Source organism: Calonectris borealis, chromosome 2 (genome assembly GCF_964195595.1).
Source record: "Calonectris borealis chromosome 2, bCalBor7.hap1.2, whole genome shotgun sequence".
NCBI classification, from domain to species: Eukaryota; Metazoa; Chordata; class Aves; order Procellariiformes; family Procellariidae; genus Calonectris; species Calonectris borealis.
In genome coordinates this window covers 168,145,082-168,169,679 of record NC_134313.1, presented here as the reverse complement: position 1 = coordinate 168,169,679, position 24,598 = coordinate 168,145,082, and the positions used below count along the sequence as shown (strand labels likewise).

Here is a 24,598-nt window from a genome sequence, read left to right as displayed (position 1 = left end):
TTGTTTTCTGAAGTCAGAGTAAACAAAAAATAAAGTTTACATATGCTGTTGTGATTTATAGGAATAAGGGTAGGGTCAGCTCCCAGATGTGTAGGAAAATAGGTCTGGAAGAAGTAGGAAAATAGGTCTGCTCAAGAAGTACCTAGAGTGGGCAAGGCTTACCTCCAGGTCCCAGTTGTAGATGAGATTGGGTGCTTATTTGTGCATTACATTAAGGAAAAAAAATCAAATTTCTTGTGGATCCATGGAGATGGGAAGAAGCTAAACTCTTGAGGCATTGGCTCATTTTGCTGAGAAATGGCTGGCGTGTTGTCCTCAGGCTGTACAGAGGTCCATGTCCTGTCTGAGTGCATCTTAGCTGTGAGTGGGACCATTCCAAAATGACAGAGCTGTGGCAGTTGTCATGAGCAGGATTTTTCATTTGGGCTTGGACACTTGGGACAGCATGAACATACTTGTGATTTTTAAATTTCTTTTCCCACCCACAGAAGCAGAGGACGCATTTATCAACAAGGAGAAGGTGCAGAAGGAGGTGAAAGCTGCCCTATCAGAAAACACCACGCTGAGCTGCGAGGTGGCCCAGGAGAAGACCGATGTGAAATGGTACAAGGAGGGGAAACTGATCACCTCGAGCAAGAAGTTCAAGGTGGAGTCGGAGGGCAAATCGCGTCGTCTGGTGGTGGGTCAGGTGGAGAAGAAAGATGCTGGGGAGTACACCTGCGAGGCTGCTGGACAGAAACTGACCTTCAAGCTTGTCATCACAGGTGGGAGATGTTGGTTCTCATCACAGAGTGGTCCATGACTTCCCTTTACTACAGAGCAAAATCAATCACTCTCTGGGCTCCAGGGTCCGTGTAGCCTGGATCTTCACTGAGTAGTGAGGGAGATCAGGCAACCAGCTTGTGTCCATCCACTGTCACACAGATGCCTATAGCTAATTGTCTTCATCTGTGAGATGAACCCCACTCAGCGGTCCTTGTTGTTTTCTAATTTTAGAGTAAAGAAAAATTAAGGAAGTTTACATATGCTGTTGTGTTTTATAGGAATAAAGGTAGGGTCAACTCCCAGATGTGTAGGAAAATAGGTCTGGAATCATGCTCAAGAAATACCTAGAGTGGACAAAGCTTACACTGGAGTTGCAGTGGCAGAAGAGATTGAGTTCTTACATGTGCATTACATTAAGGAACAAAAAGTCAGATTTCTTGTGGATCCATGGAGATGGGAAGAAGCTAAACTCCTGGGGCATTGGCTCATTTTGCTGAGAAATGGCTGGCGTGTTGTCCTCAGGCTGTACAGAGGTCCATGTCCTGTCTGAGTGCATCTTAGCCGTGAGTGGGACCATTCCAAAATGACAGAGCTGTGGAAGTTGTCATGAGCAGGATTATTCTTTTGGGTTTGGACACTTGGGACAGCATGAACATACCTGTGATTTTTAAATTTCTTCTCCCACCCACAGAAGCAGAGGACGCATTTATCAACAAGGAGAAGGTGCAGAAGGAGGTGAAAGCTGCCCTATCAGAAAACACCAGGCTGAGCTGCGAGGTGGCCCAGGAGAAGACCGATGTGAAATGGTACAAGGAGGGGAAACTGATCACCTCGAGCAAGAAGTTCAAGGTGGAGTCGGAGGGCAAATCGCGTCATCTGGTGGTGGGTCAGGTGGAGAAGAAAGATGCTGGGGAGTACACCTGCGAGGCTGCTGGCCAGAAACTGACCTTCAAGCTTGACGTCACAGGTGAGGGATTATCTGATTACATTTTTTTTTTGCTGTAGCTATAAAGAAAGTTTCCTAGTGACATCGATTTACTTCCAGCCTTGGTCTATATGGGTCTGCAACAGAAGTGAAGTGGTTATTCTGAAAGGTCAGTATAAAGGGCGTGTGTTTAGATGCTTTGTGAAAGATAGAAGTCCACTTAGGTTAGTATTCTTTCCCTGATTTTGACCAGGAATGGTTATTAAGAAAAAGGATGTAAGAACAAGACAAACATACAACAATCCTTCCACTCTTTAGGAGTCTGTATTCCACTCTAAGGATCTGTAATTTCCATCTCTGCTGGGACAGATTTTTTCTGCCACATCTCTGCAAGACATGGCTTTGCTGAGAGAATTTGCCAATATAACTTCATGAGGAATTGCACAACACATACGATTTCGAGTGTGAATCAGATTGGTATCCAGTAGTTTGTATATGCTGGTGAATCATCAATGCATACATTTCTGTCCTTGCTGCTAGTTATTTCTGTGGAAAATATTACCCAGTACTTCCTCTCTCATCTTCCTTGCTTCTGTCTTGCTTGAAAGGGTTATGAGGGAAGAATACCTAAATTTGATGTAGGTGTTTCTTTTCTGATTGTGGACCAGACGAAAACCTTAAAGATGCATGGAATTAAAAGCACATCCCAGGAAGTGATGTGGGACAATACAATTGGATTCGGTGCAAAGATTTGCCTTTTCTTTCTTTCAATGGATTCACCCAACGCTAGAATCTAACCATGTCTATTCAGAATTGAGTGCATCTACGCAGCCTGGTGCACCAGTCTCACCTCTGAGCTTTTTATTTTGGACCCAGCTATGAATGTGGTTATGTATCTTCCACACTGGATGTGGTTTGTGGCTGGCCACCTCCCAATGTGGCCTGAGAAAAGCAGGATATTACAGCATTGAGATTCATGCGACTGCCGGTTGTGGGTCTTGCTGAGGTACAAGCTGTTGTGGTTTAACCCCCGCCAGCAACTAAGCACCGCACAGCCGCTCACTCACTCCCCTCCCCAGCAGGATGGGGGAAGAGAATTGGAAGGGTAAAAGTGAGAAAACTTGTGGGTTGAGATAAGAAGAATTTAATAATTGAATAATAATAATAATAATAATAATAAAAATAATTGTAATGAAAAGGAAAATAACAAAAAGAGGGAAATAAAACCCAAAAAAGACAAGTGATGCAAATGAAAACAATTGCTCACCACCAACCAACCGACGCCCAGCCAGTCCCTGAGCAGGGGCCCTCCGGCCAACCTTGCCCCCAGCTTTATTGCTGAGCATGACGTCATATTGTATGGAATATCCCTTTGGTCAGTTGGAGTCAGCTGTCCTGGCTGTGTCCCCTCCCAACTTCTTGTGCACCCCCAGCCTCCTCACTGGTGTGAGGTGACGTGAGGAGCAGAAAAGGCCTTGACTCTGTGTAAGCACTGCTCAGCAGTAACAAAAACATCCCTGTGTTATCAGCACTGGTTTCAGCACAAATCCAAAACACAGCCCCATACTGGCTACTGTGAAGAAAATGAACTCTATCCCAGCCAAAACCAGCACACAAGCTTTTTGGGTTTCATTCTGCTTGCTCTGCCATGTCTGCGTTCAGAGGTATACATTGCTGGGGAGTGACCCTCCAAGGGAATTGGAGACAAATCTGCCTCATTCTCCTTTGTGTTTGGCAACTCTCCTTTGTGCCAGAAAAACTATGGTAATACTTATTCCATGGCTCAGTTATGTGACTTTTTTCTATAACTCTAATGCAGGTTGTAGGAATAGTACAGGGTAAGACCGAGATCGTTATTTTATTTCAAACAATGAATGCCTTTGATAGCAGGAGCTGTTGGAAAAATTGTAGCAGATTATAAATGAAACTGTGAAAGGCAGAAATTAAGAAAGGAACTTATCACACTGTTTGAAGGAGGAGCTCCTCTTAGCTTCTTGTGGAAAGATCTTCTCATCTGGGACCAGGAGATCTTTATCCTCTGCTGGATGCAACAAGGCACTGACGTGCTCTCAGCATTTCTTTGTGCTTGCAACTTAGCCCAAGCCTGTCTCTGAGCGAGGAAAGCTGTTGACAGCAATAATGGAGGGTTGCATGAGACTTTGGGATGAAACCCCAAAGATTGACCTGCTTTTAGGGCTTCTGAGAAACAGTCATATTAATGAGGGAAAGTCCCATGGCTTGGACACTGGGGGTTCACTTTTTTGGGAAATAGAACTGTCCTTTGCAGGTTGACGTGGGGGGGACCTCACTATCACCAACCTTCTCTGCATCTCACATCCTTCCCGTAAACAGGGATAAGAAGAGTGTCCTACCTCATTGAGGTGTTTTTAATATCGCAGGCTTTGAGGTACTTGGCTACCGTGGAAGGGTGGACAGGCATTTTGTCTGCAAGATATAGATGAGTGTTGCCCAAACCCATTGCTGCTGAAGAGAGGCCATTACTCAGATTTTGCAAATGGGTAAATACAAGAAAGGAGAACAGAGAAGAATAGGTTCCCTCTTTCCACAGAGAGATTTACTGGTCACTTTAAAGGCAGAAATGGTGGGACCCATTTGGGTTCTCCTTCAAGACGACCGAGGAAATATGCTGTAGAACCAGAACTGGAAAATGGATCTTCTGACTCTCTGTGCTTTAACCCTAGACGACCGTTTTTTTCCATCTTGCTGTTGATTAAAGATACAACTGAGCAGGAGTACCCACTAGACTTTGTGTAAGAAGTACTATTCCCCTGAGGGAAATTCAAGCAACTGAAAGCTCTCACTGAAGAGATTTGCCCGGGATGGGACATAATATGTGAGCTTAGGAGTCCCTCACTCAGCCTCCTTGTGTAACCTCCATTGCGTTGTATTGAATGGCAAAACATCTACCTAGAGTGAGGGTAAGAGCCCAGATGAACAAATTAGCCTGTAGGAGAACATTTTCCAGGAGCATTGGCTTGTTTTGCTCAGAAGTGTGATATGAAGAACTCTGAAACATGAAACCCACACCTATTTGCATCATGGCCCCACTTCTTCTCTTGTTTACATATATTTCTGGTGCTGGAGTATCCCTTGCTAAGTGTCAACCTCCTTCATGAGCTTGGAGGTTGCCAAAAGCCTGACTTTTGGCAAATCTTGCTTTATTACTACAGTTCCTGACCCCAAAGACACAGTTTTCCAGCAGACTTGTCCGTTTTTCCATTTCTTATTTGTGCTTTGCCTTTTAAAGGATTTTGAAGGGCAGTTACATATTTTTTTAGCTGGCCTTGCTGATCTTTTCCTTCCTGCTTTTCCGCTGGGTAAGATGTAGATTCTGAACGCTGTAGTGTGAAGATACCAGGTCCCACATTAAGTCTTGAACAAATTGTTCATCTTTTCTTCCTTAATCAGTTCTCATAATTCATACAAGTTTGCTAGTTCCAAATAAGTGTATTACAGAGATATTTTTGTTAATTCCTCTATTTGCTTTAGAGAAGATCATCTTACAATCCCTATATCCAAGGTTATTTCCCATGCCTGGCTTCTAAAATGATGTTCTTGGAATTTACCAAAACCAAGCCTAAAATCAAATTACTGTTCTTAATTCAATGTCTGCCTGATTGGAGAATTTGACAGCTATTATATCTGGAAATCCAAGATGCTACTGGCACAGCTCCAGCGGAGGCAACCAAGATGATTAAGGGGCTGGAGCATGTGTCATATTTGTTCCAGCTGCAGAAGAGAAGGTGCAAGGGAGCTTTTATTGCAGCCTGCAACTATCTAATGGGAGGATATAGAGTCCACAGCTCCACGTTCTTCTCAAAGATGCATGGTGATAGGAGAAGAGGCAAGGTATACAAGTTAGAACATGGGAGGTTCTGAAAAGATATTAGGAAAAAATTGCACCATGAGGGTGGTCAAGGTCTGGAACAGGAGCCTTGAGCTTGTGGGATCTTCCTCACTGGAGATATTCAGATCTCAGTGGGACATGGCCCTGAGTAACTCAGTGTAATTTTATCTGCTGTGAATGGGGAAGTGGGACTGGATGACCTCCAGAGATCACTCCTAATAAATTATTTCATGACTGTGATTTTGTACTATTAGTAGCACATGTTCTGCAGAACATATCTGGGAAGTGATGCTGTTCCATAAGGACACAACTCCATATAAATCTTTGTGAAGGTACTCCAGTTGTTATGTATCTATTTCATAACCCTTATTGTTTTTTTTCCTGAAAATTGCTTGGACCCAAATATGGGGACAGTGCTGGCAAATGAAGGATCCTGCCTGGAATATGTCCTGTTTACTGTGAATATGCAGCCCAGTCTTTTCTGTGAGCGAACACAACATGCCCTGCTTCCCCAAGAGATCCCATCCTGCTTGGCCTGCAGAGGGTGACCATACAGAGTGTGTGTAGGAAAGCTGATGTAAGCCTAAAGGTCAGGCATGGCAGTTCTTGCTGCCCAAATGAGCAGCAGCCAGAAACCGTGCTGTCTGGAAGCAAGCTGTTCCTGCCACTGCTTCCTCAAGCATTTGCTTAACTCTGACTCTATTAGTCTTTTTAATTTTACAGTTGTTTTAGGTAAACTGTAATCTACCAGGTGGTCTCCCATTGAAAACCCAGTACCATATGGTCTTGGAGGCAAAGCTTTAATTTTCACGGGCTTTTTTCTGGATTTTTCCTTCTTTCCAATCTTGCAGATGATGTGTTTGAACACAAAGACAAAGTGCAAAAGGAGGTGAATGCAGTGCTGAAGGAGAACATCACGCTGAGCTGCGAGGTGGCCCAGGAGAAGACCGATGTGAAATGGTACAAGGAGGGGAAACTGATCACCTCGAGCAAGAAGTTCAAGGTGGAGTCGGAGGGCAAATCGCGTCGTCTGGTGGTGGGTCAGGTGGAGAAGAAAGATGCTGGGGAGTACACCTGCGAGGCTGCTGGCCAGAAACTGACCTTCAGGATTGATGTCACAGGTGAGAGAAGACTCTTTCTCCAATCCTTCCTATTTCTAGAATATTTAGAAAAATAAGAGTCATTTTATAAGAGTTTTTCCTGTTTTGCTGCAAATTTTTGGAGAACATCATTGAGATGGCTTGGCTCTGATTGAGAAATGGGACTGAGTTACAAATAGCGTTGTCTTTATATCTGCTATGTAAAACTCTATAAAATCCTCAAGACAGGGAGCTCCATCCTTGAAAAACTTTGGAGCTACCCATCACTGTAGGAACAGGGCCGTGAAAAGGAAAGTACTGGTTGCACATCTCCATCCCCACATGTTGGTACAACCAGAACAATTCTGCAATGCAGCTTATTCTCAGTGTGTTTTGGAGAAAGGTCACGGTGGAGAGCAGTTGGGTGTCTGCTTGATGTCTGCACTCTTGTTCTTTCTCTTGGAAGAGCTCACTTCAGCCTGGGGGTTGAATATGACAGTAAGGCTTGATATATGTTAAGGTCTCTAAGGCATCAGGTAAATGGCAACTAGAAAAGAGTCATGGATGTGTTGCCCTCCTGGGGCTGTAGAGTAGGAGACAGGACTCAGCTTTCCGACTCACTCCTTGCCTCCTGATGCTCTTGCAAGCCGGCTGTCTACTGGAGAACAAGAGGATTTCACCATTTGGATGTAAGAATGTGAGATGGGCTGGGCTGTTTCTCAAGGTTGCATGAGAAGTGATAACACAGTCCTGAACATGTAAGTCCTGGTCTTAGCACCCTTTGCACTGAAGAAATTTACCTAGTGCCAATAGGACAGACGCAGCTATGGGGAACAAAAGGAATCAACAGTATGGGGCTGTGACATAGTAAGGCACAGTTCCTCCCAGTAAGAATTCATTAGTTTGCACTCAACTTCAATCAAAATGTATCTTGCCTTGACTGGGACCTGCCATACAATGCTCTTATGAATGATCCAGATGATCTCCTACCTTGCTGCCATAAATATACCAAGTGTGATTTCTGACAAAGCAACAAAAACCTTCTTTAAAAAAAAACAAATCCCAAAACAAAACAAGACACAAAAAAACTCACCACAAAAAAGTTTGCATATTCTTCTAATAGCTTTAGATGTGTATTGTCAAGTCAGAAGCTTGGTTTCCAGTGCTATCTGTAAGGCATGATAAGAGGGTAGCGCAACATCATTTCTTGGAGACACTCTGAAATTCTCTCTCTTTTCAGAGCCAGAAGTTGTGTTTACAAACAAGGAGAAGGTGCAGAAGGAGGTGAAAGCTGCCCTATCAGAAAACGCCATGCTGAGCTGCGAGGTGGCCCAGGAGAAGACCGATGTGAAATGGTACAAGGAGGGGAAACTGATCACCTCGAGCAAGAAGTTCAAGGTGGAGTCGGAGGGCAAATCGCGTCGTCTGGTGGTGGGTCAGGTGGAGAAGAAAGATGCTGGGGAGTACACCTGTGAGGCTGCTGGCCAGAAACTGACCTTCAAGCTTGTCATCACAGGTGGGAGATGCTGGTTCTCATCACAGAGTGGTCCATGACTTCCCTTTACTACAGAGCAAAATCAATCACTCTCTGGGCTCCAGGGTCCGTGTAGCCTGGATCTTCACTGAGTAGTGAGGGAGATCAGGCAACCAGCTTGTGTCCATCTGTGAGATGTCTTCATCTGTGAGATGAATCCCACTCAGCAGTCCTTGTTTTTTTCTGAAGTCAGAGTAAACAAAAAAATAAAGTTTACATATGCTGTTGTGTTTTATAGGAATAAAGGTAGGGTCAGCTCCCAGATGTGTAGGAAAATAGGTCTGGAAGAAGTAGGAAAATAGGTCTGCTCAAGAAGTACCTAGAGTGGGCAAGGCTTACCTCCAAGTCCCAGTTGTAGATGAGATTGGGTGCTTATTTGTGCATTACATTAAGGAACAAAAAGTCAAATTTCTTGTGGATCCATGGAGATGGGAAGAAGCTAAACTCTTGAGGCATTGGCTCATTTTGCTGAGAAATGGCTGGCGTGTTGTCCTCAGGCTGTAGAGAGGTCCATGTCCTGTCTGAGTGCATCTTAGCCGTGAGTGGGACCATTCCAAAATGACAGAGCTGTGGAAGTTGTCACGAGCAGGATTATTCTTTTGGGTTTGGACACTTGGGACAGCATGAACATACCTGTGATTTTTAAATTTCTTCTCCCACCCACAGAAGCAGAGAACGCATTTATCAACAAGGAGAAGGTGCAGAAGGAGGTGAAAGCTGCCCTATCAGAAAACGCCACGCTGAGCTGCGAGGTGGCCCAGGAGAAGACCGATGTGAAATGGTACAAGGAGGGGAAACTGATCACCTCGAGCAAGAAGTTCAAGGTGGAGTCGGAGGGCAAATCGCGTCGTCTGGTGGTGGGTCAGGTGGAGAAGAAAGATGCTGGGGAGTACACCTGCGAGGCTGCTGGCCAGAAACTGACCTTCAAGCTTGACGTCACAGGTGAGACATACCTTGTCTGAATTACAGTAAAGGATAATAAAATAATACCTATAATAACTATTACACAATGGCTCATTTGCAATAGTCTGGGCTTTATTGCACCCTGTAGGATTCACCTGATTTTCTGTATCTGATTGCCTGGACTTATAGAAATGGGAATATTTGGCTCCAGCATGGCATAAAGGCCTATCTCATTCTTAGTCTGTCTGTATAATAATTATATATATAAAAGTAATAAATAATATATACAAATATATATATAAATAAATATAATAGACATATAATAGAAATAATAATCAATGTGTTATTCAGATCTCTCCCATTTCTGGGATCGCATAGGTTGATTCTTGCGCACTGAACCTCTTTGAAAGGAAAGAGCCATTCAAAAATCCATTTCTTTTTAGACTTGCGATCCCATTTCTGAAAACTGAGAGGCTGAAATATGCTTTGCCATTTGCAATTTCGGCAGCGGCCCTCATCGAGATGGGTTGAAAACTCAGCACTCTTTCTGTATTTGTGCTGTTGGGATCCCAGCCTTCTGAGATGCCGTACTACTTCTGCCAGATGCTAAATGTCCCTTTGTCATGAAAGATCCCCAGCAATTGGTCTTCCAGAACAGGATTCACAAGGCACCCAAACAGCTTTAAGCATGTGATGCTAAAGGGACTGTTGACTTTGCAGCAATCTTGGGTACCTTGCCAGCCATGATCTTGGCCTACCTGAGCACTATAGGGAGATCATATTTCCTTTGTCCATTTGAAAGTCAGGCTTGTGACAGTGGCAGAGACCATGAAAAGTCTGTTCCAGAAGCCCATAGTGCTATATTTGTGATCTTGACGTTTCACTGTAGGCCTTAAGTAAAAGGAATTTGCGAGCTTTTGGTGATATGCAGGACAAGATGTTCTTTGGAACGTTTGAATTAAATGTTTTTTTCCATGGTGGCTTGCAACCATAGCATTGATGTCAAGGACCCTTTTGGTCCTCTCCTTTCCTAGGCTCTTGCTTCCCTAGTTTCCACATTGCAATTCGGTCACACGGAAGGATAGATATTGCCCAGTGAAGGCACTCGGTTTTGGCAAGTGGCAACCTAAATATTTTCCAAATATCTACAAAGAAATCTGTAAGACTGATCTCATTTTAATCCCTCAATCAATATTTTCTTCTTTTTCTGCATTCAGAGCCAAAACCTGCATTTATAAACCAGGAAAAGGTCCAGAAAGAGGTGAATGCGGTCCTGACAGAAAGTGCCACCCTCAGCTGTGAGGTAGCACAGGATGCAACCGAAGTGAAATGGTACAAGGAGGGAAGACTGCTCGTTTCCTCTAGAAAATTTAAAATAGAAACTGTGGGCAAAACCCGGCGCCTGGTTATAGAGCAGCTGGAGAAGAAAGATGCTGGAGAATACATCTGTGAGGCTGCAGGCCAGAAGATGACCTTCAAGTTGGAACCAACCGGTGAGGACTCACCTAAGCAGCTCTCTGTGTGGCTTAGAGGAAAAGTGGATATTCCCTACTCAGCGGCCATGGTGCAGCTGCCATTTTCCCTGGAGCAACATCGGTGAACCACATCCCACATTAATTTGACCTTTTTAATGTAGCAGTGTGGAGGTGGGAAATCTGGCTGAAAATGCTTTTTTTTTTTTTTTTTGAAAAGGCTGTATAGTTTTTCTTATTGTCTCCTTTGCACACCCTGTTGCCCAACCTTTTAAGTGGTGGGGAGCTGAAAGTAGAAGTGGGAAGTTTTGAAGAGCTGCAATAGAGCTATGGAGAAGGGTGACTAAGAAAAGCTGGTGTGCTGCTGCTTGTGCCCCAAAACTACCCAGTTTTGTGGCAAAGCATTGTACAAGACAGAGAAGAAGCCAACAGAAAGGGAAGAGAGCAAGCAGAAAAGAAAACAGGCCACCAATTCACATTTAGCATATTAATATTTCTTCTTAATTAGATCTAAAATCCTAAAAATGGGAGAGGAAATAATTATACAGGTCATTTTACTTCTGAGAAACAAGCTTTTTGTGGGCAGCAGATAAAATGTATATTTGCATTTCCTTTCCTTTGCTTCTCTTCGAAGCAGAAGCTCTGGGTTGCCTGACAGATCATTTTCTTTCTTCCCACTCAGCAAAAGATTACACCCGGCCACAAATATTCAGCCATATTCCCTGGGTTATTACAGATTATGGATGAGCTGGTGTTGTGAGTCATGAAGCGAGAGTAATAGAAAATTGCTGTGTTAAGGATTTGAGATTTAAGTTATTAGTTTTCCTATTTTAATGTCTGTCTTAGAACCAGAGGCTAAATTTGAAAAGAAAGTTGTCCAGAAAGAGCCTCTCATTGTCCAAGAACATGAAAGCATCACACTGACTACTTCAGTAACGCCTGAAACTGCTGCGGTCAAGTGGTTCAAGGATGGAACAGAAATCAAGGCGAGCAAGAAATACGAGATCAAGAGTGAGGGGGCGTCCAGGACCCTGACGGTCAACCTGGCTGAGAGCACAGACACTGCCGTGTACACTTGCCAGACAAAGAGCGACAAGCAGGAATTCAAAGTACAGGTGAAAGGTGAGCAGAGAGCACCGCGCAGGTCATGTCCCAACCCAACAGCTACGTTTCCCTCATGGTAGGATGGAGGTGAAGTCCAAACTCTCTCTAACGCTCTTCCAACCTCAAGGCTTGAATTGCTGTTGCTGCTGCTGTGGCTGCCCCACCATGGGCGAGCAAAGTTCTCCTGCTTCCAAATACCCAATTTTTGTCCTTTACTGGCCACTCAGGGGAACAAGGAGGCCTAGAATGAGTGCTTTTCCTGGTGTCTGCTCCCCACTGTCATCACGGTGTTTGTGTCTCCTAACTCCAGTAGCTGGGGCACGGCAGAGCCTTAGCTCTTCCCCACTCTGCTCACCAGCGTGACAAAGCTGATGAGGATACAGAGGGATGTTGTGTGAGTAGAAGATTTGTGAGTTGGTCACACGGGGAAATAGGACCCGAATTGTATCCTCCTCTGTTCCTGGGATGGTGCACCTGGGATGCTGTTCCCTAGTCAAGGCTAAGGCTATAAATTGCCAAGAAGGATGAAATACAGCTGGTCCACAGATGGAGGTGGGAGGGGTGATGTCCCAGAGCAAAGGCCTGCTCCTTTCTCTTCAGACACTCCCACTGGAGATGTCTGCGGCTGAGATGCACCCCCTCAGCTCCCTTTGGAGTCATTGCTGATGGGGAGCAGCTGCTAATAGGTCATGATATATCCGACCTATTGAAATGTCTCCTTCAGGATGAAAGAAGTCACACCCTGGATTTCTCTGACTCCATTGGCTGTGTCTCCAGTGACGGAAGAGACAAAGGTGGCTGGAGCTTGTGCATCCATATGAATTTTCACATTTAGTCAGGCAAATCAGGCTCTGGTGTAAAAACATCACATGGTCTCATCGGGTATGAAATTAGAAAGAAAGGAAGGCAAAACCCAATCCTGTTTAAAGGCAGTGTTTTTGCTTTACAGAATGATAATGATGTTAAAATTCCATGTCAAAGGAATCTCCCTGAATTTCCACCTTTCTGGTTTGTTTCTGTCTACCCTGATCCCCAAATCTATTGGGTTTTTGGTTTTGTGTTTGTTTTTTTTTTTTCTTTTAAAGTTGCCCAGAAACGCTTTCTTAGCACAGGTTTCTTATCTTTTCCTTTCTCATCATTATTTCTTCTTCTGTATCTCAGAAATCCCAGTGAAGTTTGCCAAAAAACTTGAAGCTGTTAATGCTGAGATTGGAGGTAGCGTCTCTTTGACCTGTGACGTGAGCCATGCCAAAGGGAAGGTGGTGTGGCGCAGGAACGGAGTCCAGATCAAGCCCAGCAAGCGTTTCCAGATTCATGAGGAAGGGGTCAAGCGAACACTGACAATAACAGGGATCCGGGCTGAGGACGAGGGAGAATACTCCTGCGAGTCCAGAGATGACAAGAGCAGTATTACCATCACCCCCAAAGGTATGTCTCTAGAGCTGCACGGTGACAATGTGGAGGGATCCTTGGGTTCTGCTCTCAGCCATTACAAATCTGCAAATTTGTTCATGTGTTTGTGCTGTCTCCTGTGTTGACAGCGAAATACAAATCTCCACTTCCTCTCTCAATGTCAGTGCAACCTCTATTTGTGAAGAACATAACGATTTTGAGACCTGTTGAGCTCAGGTCTCTTAATACAAGGCAAATTGACCTTCATATTGCATTTGAGGCTGGAATTAAGTATCCCAAGTCGAAGATGGGATTTTTTCCCCCTCTTTCTTTGCCTCTCTCTTCTGGCATCTTTATACACAAAACTTACTCAGACATGGAAAACGTGATGACCCATTATTGTGATCACTTACCGTAAGTAATAAAAATTGATGCTTCCGGTAAAAACATCAAAGCTTTTGGCTCTTAGAAGATGTTTATGCCATGTCTCAAAGATATGCTCCTAAATGTTTTATTCTTATCCATCAGCTCCCAGAGTGGTGAAATTCGTTACGAGTCTCAACAGCGTGGTCTCTGAGGAAGGGAAAGAGGCTGTGTTCAAGTGCACCGTCTCTCCCAGTGATGCCGTGGTCACTTGGCTCAGGAATGGTGTCAAGATTGAAGCCAGCAAGAAGTATGTGATCTCGCAGAAGGACACCAACCACAGCCTCACCATCACTGATCTGACGCTGGAAGATGCAGCTGAAATCTGCGCCAATGCTGAGGGTGTAGAAAGCACAGCCAATCTCAGAGTCCGAGGTAGGAGGTGATAATGTCCCTTTGACAGGCTGTCACTGATGCTACCTCCCTTAGAAGCAGGGAAATTCTGCTTTCGCATCATTTCTGGATGCCCAGAACGCATTGGGACTAGAGATACATGAACCACCATTTTAATTCTCTCTGAAAGCCTGTTTTCTGGATCCTCTACATTCTTACTAATATTTCTTCTCCTTTGGCAGAGGCCTCAATCTCATTCAAGAAGAAACTGGAGACCAGAACAGTTGAAGAGAGGGACACAGTGACCTTGGAGGTAGAGCTGACCAAGCCTGCAGAGGTGAAATGGATGAGGAACAGCATCGTATTGAAGCCCAGTGAAAAAATAGAGATCAAAGCTGAGGGAACAAAGCATACCTTGGTGGTTAAGGACATCTCCTTTGCAGACAGGGGCTTCTACTGCTGTGAGAGTCCCGATGACAAGACCCAAGCCAAGATCAATGTGGAAAGTAAGTTGAATGATCTCCAGTTCTATAAATACCCTGGACAGGGTTTGGAGATGGATTCTGGTCTCTTCCATTATCATAATGGCTACTGCCACCCCCACTTGCCATGGGGACACAGGGACACAACCATGGGCTTGGCCACCAGTCAAATGACTGAGAGGAGGTGGAAGCAAGGGCAGTAAACAGAGAACAGCTGGCTGATTCTTGTTGCCTCCGTCTCATCCCACCGGCTTTCAGTCATGCTGTTGACCATTAAGCTTCTTAGCTGATTCTTCTTCCTCTGAAATTTCTCACTCTGGTATACTCTGGTTTTCCCTTTGTATGGCTTTTAGCAAACCATTCCCTCTTCAGCCATCTATTGCTCTATTTTTTCTCTGCAAACCACCTCTTTCAGAATGTCTCTTTATATTCAGTCAGGGTTAAAAATACTACAAAAGCAAATCTTCTATCTGAGGGTGCTGCCCTTTCAAGTAAGCTAATGGTGTCTCAGCTGTAGCCCTGTACTTCTGTCCTTTTTCCTACATCCTTTTGTCATGATTGTTATAGGATAGATGAAGACAGGATTCAAGCACTTAAGGACTATCTAATTTTGTCTGTAAAGCCCCTACCACCGATTGGTGCTGTGTAGGTCATAAATAATAGGTAAGGAAGGACTTGATAACAGACTTCAAGTACATAAAAGGCTATTATAAAGTGGAAGGGAATAATCTGTTCTCCATGTGGAAATAACGACAGGAAATAATGGACTTCAATTGCAATGAGAAAGATCCAGGTTATACAATAAAAAAGCTTTTTAATGATTGGATGACTGAATAGGTTGTCTGGAGAGGTTTTGGAGCCTCCATCATGGGTTGGTGAAATATCTGTCTGGGATGACGTAAAGAGCTGAGCATATCCTAAAGCAGGAGAGAAGAGCTAGATGATTTTTCTAGGTCTTTCCAGCCTTATAAATTGTGGTCTTCTAATGGTATTAAAGATATAAAAAAATTGATGACAGACTGTCTCATTTGACAGGCTTTGTCAAATCACTTTCATGCACTGCTAAGACAGCAAAATCTTCCTGGCTGACAGTTGTCAGGATGCTTTAGCGTCCTGATATGGGGCAGTTATCACTTCTATTGGCAGTTGCTCATCTTTTTCCCAAACTAAATAGCTCTAGAAAAAACCCAGACATTACCAGTGACTAGCAGCTGGTAGGTTAGGCTTGGATTTATGCAGCCTAACTCTAGCACATCACTTTCAGCTCCTTCTGTAGTCAACAAAGACAAAAAAAGACATCCAGAGATTTTAAGTCTTAGATGCAGTGAATTACCTTCTGGAGTCTTTCTGACTATCCAAGGAACCATGGGTGACTACAATCCTGATTTAGAACTAGATTCAGGTTTACTGTCTCAGTTAAATGAGATGAACTAGGTCCACAGAAAATAAAGAAATATAGCACTTCCATGGTCACAATGTGTTGGAAGAATGCAGTGCAGTATGGGGCCGTTTGCTGCTCCATCCTCTTTCACACGTTGCATCCCAAGGCATTTTTTTTCAGACTCTGGATGATACTCGGTTTCCTTCCAGCAAGATTTTTCAGCAGTTGGTTGTAGATTCGGTTATACCTGGTTTTAGGCACTGGCTGTTGTTATAGCCAAGTAGTAAAAACAAAAACGATGGAACAGTGTTTATATAGGAAGTAATTGGGTAGTCCTGATAGCTGCCAACAGTGTTTTGCGCAAGGTGAGTCATGCAAGCATAAATGTATATCTGTCTCTGGTTTATAAACTTCCTATTCCGATGGAGAGAGAGGATTTTGGGTTGTGCTCCCCAGGCACCCAGCCGCATTCTCATCACTTACGCTTAGTGTCGCTGTAAAAAGTAGCTCCTCTGTTGATGAACTGAGATAGTTTCATGCAGTGACGGAAACTCAAAGTGATCTGAGAGTGACCATGATCGAAAAGGGGAATCAGCTCACTCTAGCAGGGAATTCTTTTTGCATATGATCATCCAAGCCTTAGTTATGAGATGCAGCAGGAAAGGAGCCATATACAAGAATGTCACTAGACTATACGTATTCTGCATCCAAGTCCTCCAGCTGAGACGGCACCAAGCTCTCACACTGCTTTACAGCAAAAGCAAGACTCTAAAAGTAGAAGTCTAAATTAAATGCCAAAAAATGGAACATAAGCAAACGGCCTCTTTTCAGTAGAATGTGTTCGAGCTTACATTGAGGTCAGCAGAAGTTCTTTAAATGCTCACAGTCTGGGGAATTGAGCTATTACTATTTGATCCTCAGCTTTAGGTTAAGAAGCCTGATTTTAGAGAACCTTTATTTAAAAAACACCAAGCTGGACTGATACTGTTTGGTATCAATCTCAATACTGAGATTGCTTTCAGAGCAAGGTAAATAAGGAATAGCTATGTGAAAATCTGTTGATTTACTCCAGTATAAAAGTTGCTTCATCAAAAGATAAGCATCTGTTCTGATCTTAAGATGCCAGAACCTCCTAAAAACAACTGAACTGCTCAGACCAATAACATATCTGGCTGAATATCTATTTTCAGTTGTGACCAGGAGGAGATATTTGTGGAAGACTTAAATAAGTAAGTCATGGGTAAAGTGATCTTTCCTCTGATACACCTCTTTTAGCAGGGAAAATCATAATTAGGTCAATTAATTATAGCAGAAATTGTACTGGGAACATGAATATCAAATGTCAAATCTCTTGACACAAAATATTGTCTACTAAAATAAATCCTGTAAAAGTTCTACCATTCCCCAACTGTTGCTGCTGTATGACAAGACCTTGGAAAAAGTGATTTTTTTTTTTTTTTTTCCATGCTACGTACACCACCAGGTGAGGATCTATCCAGGAGGCCACTTATTGAGTTAGAAATTGCTATGCTATTTAGTTAATGTTTTTGCAAGTCCCTTTTGCTATCTCCTTGGAATAACCTCGTTTTGATCCTGGGTCCCGTCACTGTTTGAGGGGCTGGATCATCTATTAACCTAGGGGAAAGGTTAGGCAGTAGCAGGTACACTGTGTTCAGTTTAGAGAATGAGGTACCCCGGGGGGAATAGAGACCAGCTGCAAAATCAGATCAGAAATCAGGGACTGATGCAACTTCTAGCGAGCAAAGACAGGAGACATGGTGTCTTAGTTTGGGAAGCAAAGAACAAGCTCCTGGAAGCATCTGTACTTCTCTCATTTGTCTGGTTCAAGACGTGTCCTTGGGGTAAATTTGTGTTTAAGTAGTGGTGACCTTGGAGAAGACCCTGAGAGAGAAATCAGTGTGGTTTCCTTGAGAGATGGGTTAGACAGGATCCTACATAGGATGCGTATGCTCCTCTGTAAATCTGATGTGAGGTGTAACAGCCACAGAGGGGACACGAAAGGTGTAAGGAACTGGCATTACACGGAGTCCACCACTGCCCTCCTGGGGAGAACAGCGCTGTGCTTCTACCCAGTTTGTTAATAAAGTCACAGTCTACTCACATCACCTCTGTGGGACCTTTGGAGAAATAGTTTGTTCCCTGTTGTCCCCCATGTGGCATAGGGGTAGGTGCCATCAGGAGATGATTGAGCCCCAGAGAGGTTATGGTGTCCTCAGCCCAGAAGCTGGGTCCAGACCATGACCACAGAACAGAGGCAACAGCCCACTCCTGGTCACGTTTGCATTCAGATCCTGGCTGAATGTGGATTATCTCTGCTAAACATGCACTAGGAAGGTCAAAATATTCCCAGGGGACCTATAGGGTGTTGAAGGTTTTTGTGAGTAATCAATGGCTTTGTGGAGGGATTTGTTGTTGTTGTTGTTTGGTTTTTAATTGGCAACTTAATTTCTTTCAAGGGTGGGTCAAGTTTAAACACTAAATCCATTTTACTGGCTGATAGGGCACTGATGTCACTGGTGTCTTGTAGTGGGAACTGGTAATATCCACCCAAAACACGGATGCTTTGTCCCCCAAGCTGTGAGATGTCAGCGCACCTCACACTGGACTTTTTTTTTTTCCTTTTACTAAAAGCTTTTTCCTCTCCCTGCTACTTCCCTCCCTCCCTCCCTTGTTTTATCCTAGTTGAAGAGCTGCACAATATTCTTTATTCCTTTATGCTCTATTAATCTCTAGTGATCATCTTTCTCTCGAATCATGCCTGAAACGATAAGTATTTTCAGCAACATCTCTCTTGCTGTACAGCAAGGAGCCTGGTCCCAGTGTAAATAACAACAGTGTTATCTGCTTCTAGAGTGTTTCTTCCTGATGGTTATTGGTGACCACCTCGCCCAGCACAGGAATGACTCTACTCCTGTGCGTGTACAACTTCAAAGCTTATTTCTGGCATAGACAGTGAGTGTGATGGACCTTGATAGAAAAAGGGCCAGTTTGCCCTTTTTCTGCAATGTTTGGCTGACTTGTTTGTCCCAGCTGAAGACATCCATTTTAAAGACAGCAGCCACGCGACCAGTACGGTCATGAACAGGTTTTATTTCCTGCAAAGGTGGTTATTTAATTGGCAGATACCAATTAATTGACCTGCATGAGAAATAGGGAAATAATCTATTTCGGAAGTCCTCAGGCTGTTTCACAGCCATCTGTGTGAGATCTCCAACTTGTCCTTGTTGTTTTTTCAGTGAGGCAGATCAAGCTGGTGAAAGGTCTTCAGGCCCTCGAAGTCTCTGAGAAAGGGACCATCACCTTTGAGGTGGAGGTGTCGCATGAGGACGTGGAAGGGACCTGGCAGAAGGATGGCGTTCGGCTGAAGCCTTCACCGAATATCAGCATTGGTGTCCTGGGGAAGAAACATTCACTGACTCTTTCTTCAGTGACTCTTGAAGATGCAGGACTCATCTCCTTCAAAGCAGATGGCATTCATTCATCAGGGAGGCTCACTGTGACAGGTACACAGACCCAAAAGTCTCAGGCCTTGGTTGGTGTGGGACATGGTTGTCTTCTCCTGACCCAGAGAGTGAGCTTTTAAGAGAGCAACAAGCTTTCTTTATAACTGCAAGGGATGTTAGGCACTGGACCGTCATCGATAACATATCCTTCTAATATCAACAGGATTATCGTAACATCATTGTCCACAGAACAACTCATCATAATGTGCTCAAGACAATAGGATTTTGTTGTCACAAGTTTTATTAAACATGGAAGCTAAGATCTGCCTATTCATTATTCCTTCTACCAGATAGTCCTGGAGAACTAAATCCTCACTAACCGGACTTTCTCTTTGTTGCAGAATTGCCTGTGAGAATCAGCAAACCTTTGGCAGACGTCAGTGTGACTCAGAAGGACAAGGTCACATTCGAGTGCGAGCTGTCCAGGCCCAACGTGGATGTTAAGTGGTTCAAGGTAGAACATTTGACGGATAGTGGTATTTTAATTTCTGACTTCTCTGGAAAGGAATGAGAGCCTTTAATTTCACTTCCAGTGAATGTGAGCCTTTGCTATACAGCTCTTAGTATTGCTCTCTTGCCCTTACGTTCTTTTACTTGCCCAGTTCATCGCTCTCAGTGTTATTTATGTACTGGGTGCGTTTATCAGGTTGAAAGTGAAACTTCTCTTGAGTTTATAATGAACTCCTGAGCTGCTGTTGCGCGGAATGTGAGCTCTGCTGTTGATAGCAGTGCAGGCTTGTGCTTTACTTCACGCCTAGCAGTTCTCACCCAGGATTTATAGCCTCATTGGGAACCGTGATTTAAGGTGAAGCCTCAATTCCCTTTCACCTGACGATCATTTTGGAGATCAGCTCAGGCATTTCGTAAACCTTCCTTGAGGCTCAGCTGATACTTCCCTTAAATGGGGATAAGAGCATTTCTTCAAGGTAATGTCTGAAGGGGCTTATTGCCAACCCTGTACAGTGCCTTAAGCCTTCAAACAGGTGTCTTAGGTCAACCAAAAGTTGTGCATATTCTTCAGCCATTCCTACTTCTGGAAAACTGCACTGTGCTTAAGTTTCAGCGTATGTTCCGGTAAGCACAGCTCCATTAAGTCCAACGAGACAGGTGAATTAAGCAGAGATCTGAATGTTTGTTTTTCTTGGTGAAGATGTAGAAGAGTTGATGGTGATCCTGTTTGGCTTTTTCCCTTCTAGGATGGGAAGGAGCTCCAGCAAAGTAAAAAAGTGGGGATTATTTCCCAGGGAAATAAGAGAAGCCTCATTATTCACAAGTGTGAATATGAAGACCAGGGAACGTATACGTGTGAAGCAGCTGAAGACAAGACATCAGCTACCCTAAAGGTTCATGGTATGTTTGCCTGAAGTAGGAAATGACATCTACTGCAGTATTTTTGACTACACAGCAAGAAATGCTTTGTGGATTTTGCAATTACTTATTTTGGATAACTTTCTCTTCCTAGTGAGAAAGTGCTGGCAGAGCCGTCCCATGCTTGTTCTACCCTTAAAGGAGTATTTTTGGAAGAGGTGCTAACTTAGTTTTCCATTTATCATAAGTCATTTCTGTTCTCTGGAATTTGAATGGTTTCTAGATTGGCAAGTTAGCAAATACCGGACAGCCTGGCACAAAGCAGGGATTCAACGGCTGGTGTTGCACATGGTTTGGTTTAGCTTCTGCCATTGTCACAGGGGGACTTTGGCTGAATAGGGACTGGGCAAGCCCTGGGTATGATCTCAAGATGTGCCCTACTTTTTATGTTGTAAATGCTAAGGAAAGTGTCAGGATTTCTGACTGCCTCTCTCCTTTATGCTCAAGACAGTTTTTCCCTCCCTGTGTTGCACTGTGCAACTGGTCAAGCGCCAGATGTGTTTTGTCACCAGGCTCTGAAGCACCAGAGGGAAGCTAGTGCTGAAGGCCAGATACTGAACGGACAGGTCTGCTGTGCCCTGGCAGATGTTATTTTCCAGAGGGACATCTGAAAAGACAGATCAGCTCACTCTTATGGCTTACTAGATGCTGTCCTCATGTGGCCACTCGGGTTCAGCAATATCTTCATGAACATTTGTGCTGTTCCATTGCTCTGTTGAACTCCCCCGTTTCTCCCTGACTTTGTGCTTGGGATGGGTTGCTATTTGAATGCTGGCTGGTTTGCATCTGAGCTCTGCTGATCCAAGGTGTATCGAGGCCTTCCCTTTCTAAAAGAAAGGGCTGCAGTAGCACAGAAGTATGGGTCAGTTCTGACATAAGTTAGTGCAAAACTGCAGAGTTAAAGAGGATTATACTGAGTTCAGGGGACTCAAGCAAAGGTATCTCCTAGGTAAAACATGTGGCTGAGGTCCCTGTGGCTGATACAGTCCAGACACACGAGCAGAGAGTAAAAGGAGAGCGTGCGGAGAAGCATGTGAATGAGACAGGTTTATAGTGACACAAGGGGTTGCAGGCTTGTGTTTAGTTTTCCTTGGCAGATATTCTTTTATTAATACGTTTAGCTTCTTTTAAAACCTGTATGAAGTTCCGGCATCTGTAAAATCCTTTTGCAGTGAGCTCCACTGTGGCTGGTGATTCTATCTGTAGGTTCAAGGATTCTATCTGTAGGTTCAAGAGTAAAATATATTTACTGTGTTGAAGAGCGAAACCACCCAGGAAGGGAGGCTGGTCTAGAATAAAACACAATCCCATTTTTTCCATGCAAGTATGCAGAAGGTAAACACACCGCACTCAGTTATGGAGAAACCCCAGATAAATATTTGTGTCTATGATTTCACAGCCCGAGATATCAAGATTGTTAAGCCACTGGAAGATGTGGAAGTGAATGAATACGAAAGTGCATCTTTCGTCTGTGAGATTTCACACGATGAAGTCCAAACCCAATGGTACAAAAATGACAACAAGCTGAAGGCTGCCGACAATATTAGAATGCGTCAAGATGGTAGGATGAAAAAGGGGGGTCTCGTTCTTGAATGGGGGTGGGTTGGGGTAGGTGCTGGTATGGGAGATGAGGCAGAAGGGTCTGACCTTCAAAATCAAGTTAAGAAGGTTGAGCAGAGAGTTCCCCTTTTGTTTTGGGGTTGCAGCTGGGCTGGGACAGTGACATGGTGGGAACTTTTAGTAAGGCAAATTTGGTGTCATCCCACCATCCCAGCAGTGGGTAGGAATTTGTGTCATCTGACAGCGGGTGGCATCCTTCTGTTTCAAGTACTTTCCAGATGATGGGGACCACATTCGATCAGTCCTTGGAGGAGCTGAAGTTAGGTTATCCTTTGATACGGGGGCATAGACGCGGGGGAGCGGTGGCCCTTGCTGCCGTGAGAGCAGGTGGTGATGCACTGAAACCAGCTGAGCGATGCTCAACCTGGCAGCGTGCCTTGGGGAGTGAAGCTGTTTGCTCAGGGGAAGCTATGTCTGCTTGTGTGTCTGTTCTCAGGAAAAACCTATTCGCTGACTTACACGCGCGTCCAAGTTGAAGATGCAGCAGAGATCAAATTTGTAGCAGAAAAGGCAGAATCTCGTGCCCACCTTACTGTAAAAGGTAATTATACTTTTCATGCCAATACTACTTACGCTCTCTCATGTTACAAACCAACCAATTTCCCTCCCTTTTAATGTGAAGAATGTTAAACCACACCTAAAGCTTTCAGGGAAAAAAAACCTCCTGCCTACCTTACTGCATGTGAAATATCAGCCTGGGAATTTACTTTTGCGAAATAACACAGTTTATTTTCTCAGGAGGTTGGTTTTGTACCTTAAGACATTAAAAGTCATGTTTGAACTTTGAGGGACAAAGAGCTGCATTTTCACTTTCTGGTGTATGTTTAAAAAGAATACAGCGTTTTTCTGTGTTTAACTTAACACTGTGATAGGAAGAAGGAAGACATTTGAATTAACACGCTGATGAGGAGCTCAGGAAATCTGAGATCAGTCCCTGGCTTTGCCATAGCACTGCTGAGTAGTGCTGAGTAAATTACCTATTATCTCTGCAGTTCAGCCATCCAAGTGGTAAAATAAGGATAAAAAGTTTTCCTTTCATTAGCTCTTCACATGCTGTCTGCTAGTTGAGTGCTTGGCATAGTGGGGATTCCTGTCATCATCCAAATAACTGAACATAAAAGAAATATTGCTAATGAGTTTTTAATTGGCACTTTTCATGGAAACTGTACTGATTATTCCATCTTTTTTTACTCCTTTTAGAGCTGCCTGTAAAAATTGTGAAGCCTTTGCGAGATAAGATTGCCCTTGAAAAACATCGGGGATTCCTGGAGTGCCAGGTGTCTCGTGCCAATGCCAAAGTTAAATGGTATAAAAAGGACATTGAAATTCACCCTAGCGACAAATACGAAATTGTGAGCGATGGCGTCTATCGGAAACTCATCATCAACGATGCAGATTATGAAGATGAGGACACGTACACTTGTGACGCCTTTGATGACAAAAGCAGCGCTAATTTCTTTGTTGAAGGTAGTAAACCATTTTTGCCCCTCTAGGATGCATTGGAAGGAGGACTGGCTGATTTAAAAAGCCCTGGTAATTTACTTTGAAAACAAAATACCACTTAAAAAGTATTTTAATTCATTGTTGATTTATTCTGAAGTCCATTAATATTGAATCTTTTTAGGATTATAAGGGCAGGAACATCCTGTAAAATGAATATATGGTATATTCTTCTAAGGAATGTGATGAAATTCCTGTTCCAGAGAAGTTTATCAGATATGTTGGAGAAAGTTAGTTTGTTTTGTTCAGAGAAATGTTGCTGTAGCTAACCGAAGTCTTTTCTATTATCAACATCTGCATTTCAGTGAACGTTCTTTTCCATTTTACAGTGCCAAGTGTTTGATATCAGGATAGAAAGGTGGCTTTAGAAATAGGACTGGGAATCAGGAGATCTGGATTCTCTTGAGGCTGTGTCACAGTCTCACTGTCTGACCTGTGACCAGCAATATATGTTTATTTTTATAGAAAAAAAGGATGGTTTAAGGTCTTTTGAGCCAATAAGTGCAGTATTCAAATGCAGAAAAGATGGCATGAGTGTCCAGGATGCTAATGGAAGAGTTCCTTCGTGACTCCTAAATCCCTGCTTTCTCATTCCATCCTTCATCCAGAGCAATCCATTAATATTGTAAAGGAGTTGTGTGATGAGGATGTGACTGAGCCTGAAGAGGCCAAGTTTGAATGTGAGATATCCATTCCATCCGTGAAACCCCCCAAATGGTCTCTACGTGGAGAAGTCTTACAGGCTGGCAGAAACATTATCATGCAGCAAGAAGACACCATCCATCGGCTGACGATACTGAAAACCAGTGCTGATATGACAGGCACCATTCAGTTCTCCATTGGCAAATCAAAATCCACAGCAAACCTGCTTGTCAGAGGTAATGTGATTATGTCCTGGCTTGAATTAGATCACGAGAGATCTGTC

General features: G+C 43.7%; 1 protein-coding gene across 1 annotated transcript in view; it reads left to right on the top strand.

The window, feature by feature from the left end:
• OBSCN (obscurin, cytoskeletal calmodulin and titin-interacting RhoGEF) overlaps positions 1-24,598 on the top strand; it is a 192,442-nt gene that overhangs the window by 34,706 nt on the left and 133,138 nt on the right. The window contains 15 exon segments of the mRNA XM_075140878.1: positions 489-764; positions 1,457-1,732; positions 7,878-8,153; positions 8,838-9,113; positions 10,292-10,567; positions 11,393-11,668; positions 12,812-13,078; positions 13,571-13,840; positions 14,041-14,304; positions 18,919-19,185; positions 19,527-19,639; positions 20,382-20,535; positions 22,610-22,714; positions 23,374-23,640; positions 24,282-24,551. Of these exon segments, the coding sequence (XP_074996979.1) occupies positions 489-764; positions 1,457-1,732; positions 7,878-8,153; positions 8,838-9,113; positions 10,292-10,567; positions 11,393-11,668; positions 12,812-13,078; positions 13,571-13,840; positions 14,041-14,304; positions 18,919-19,185; positions 19,527-19,639; positions 20,382-20,535; positions 22,610-22,714; positions 23,374-23,640; positions 24,282-24,551 (3,633 nt within the window).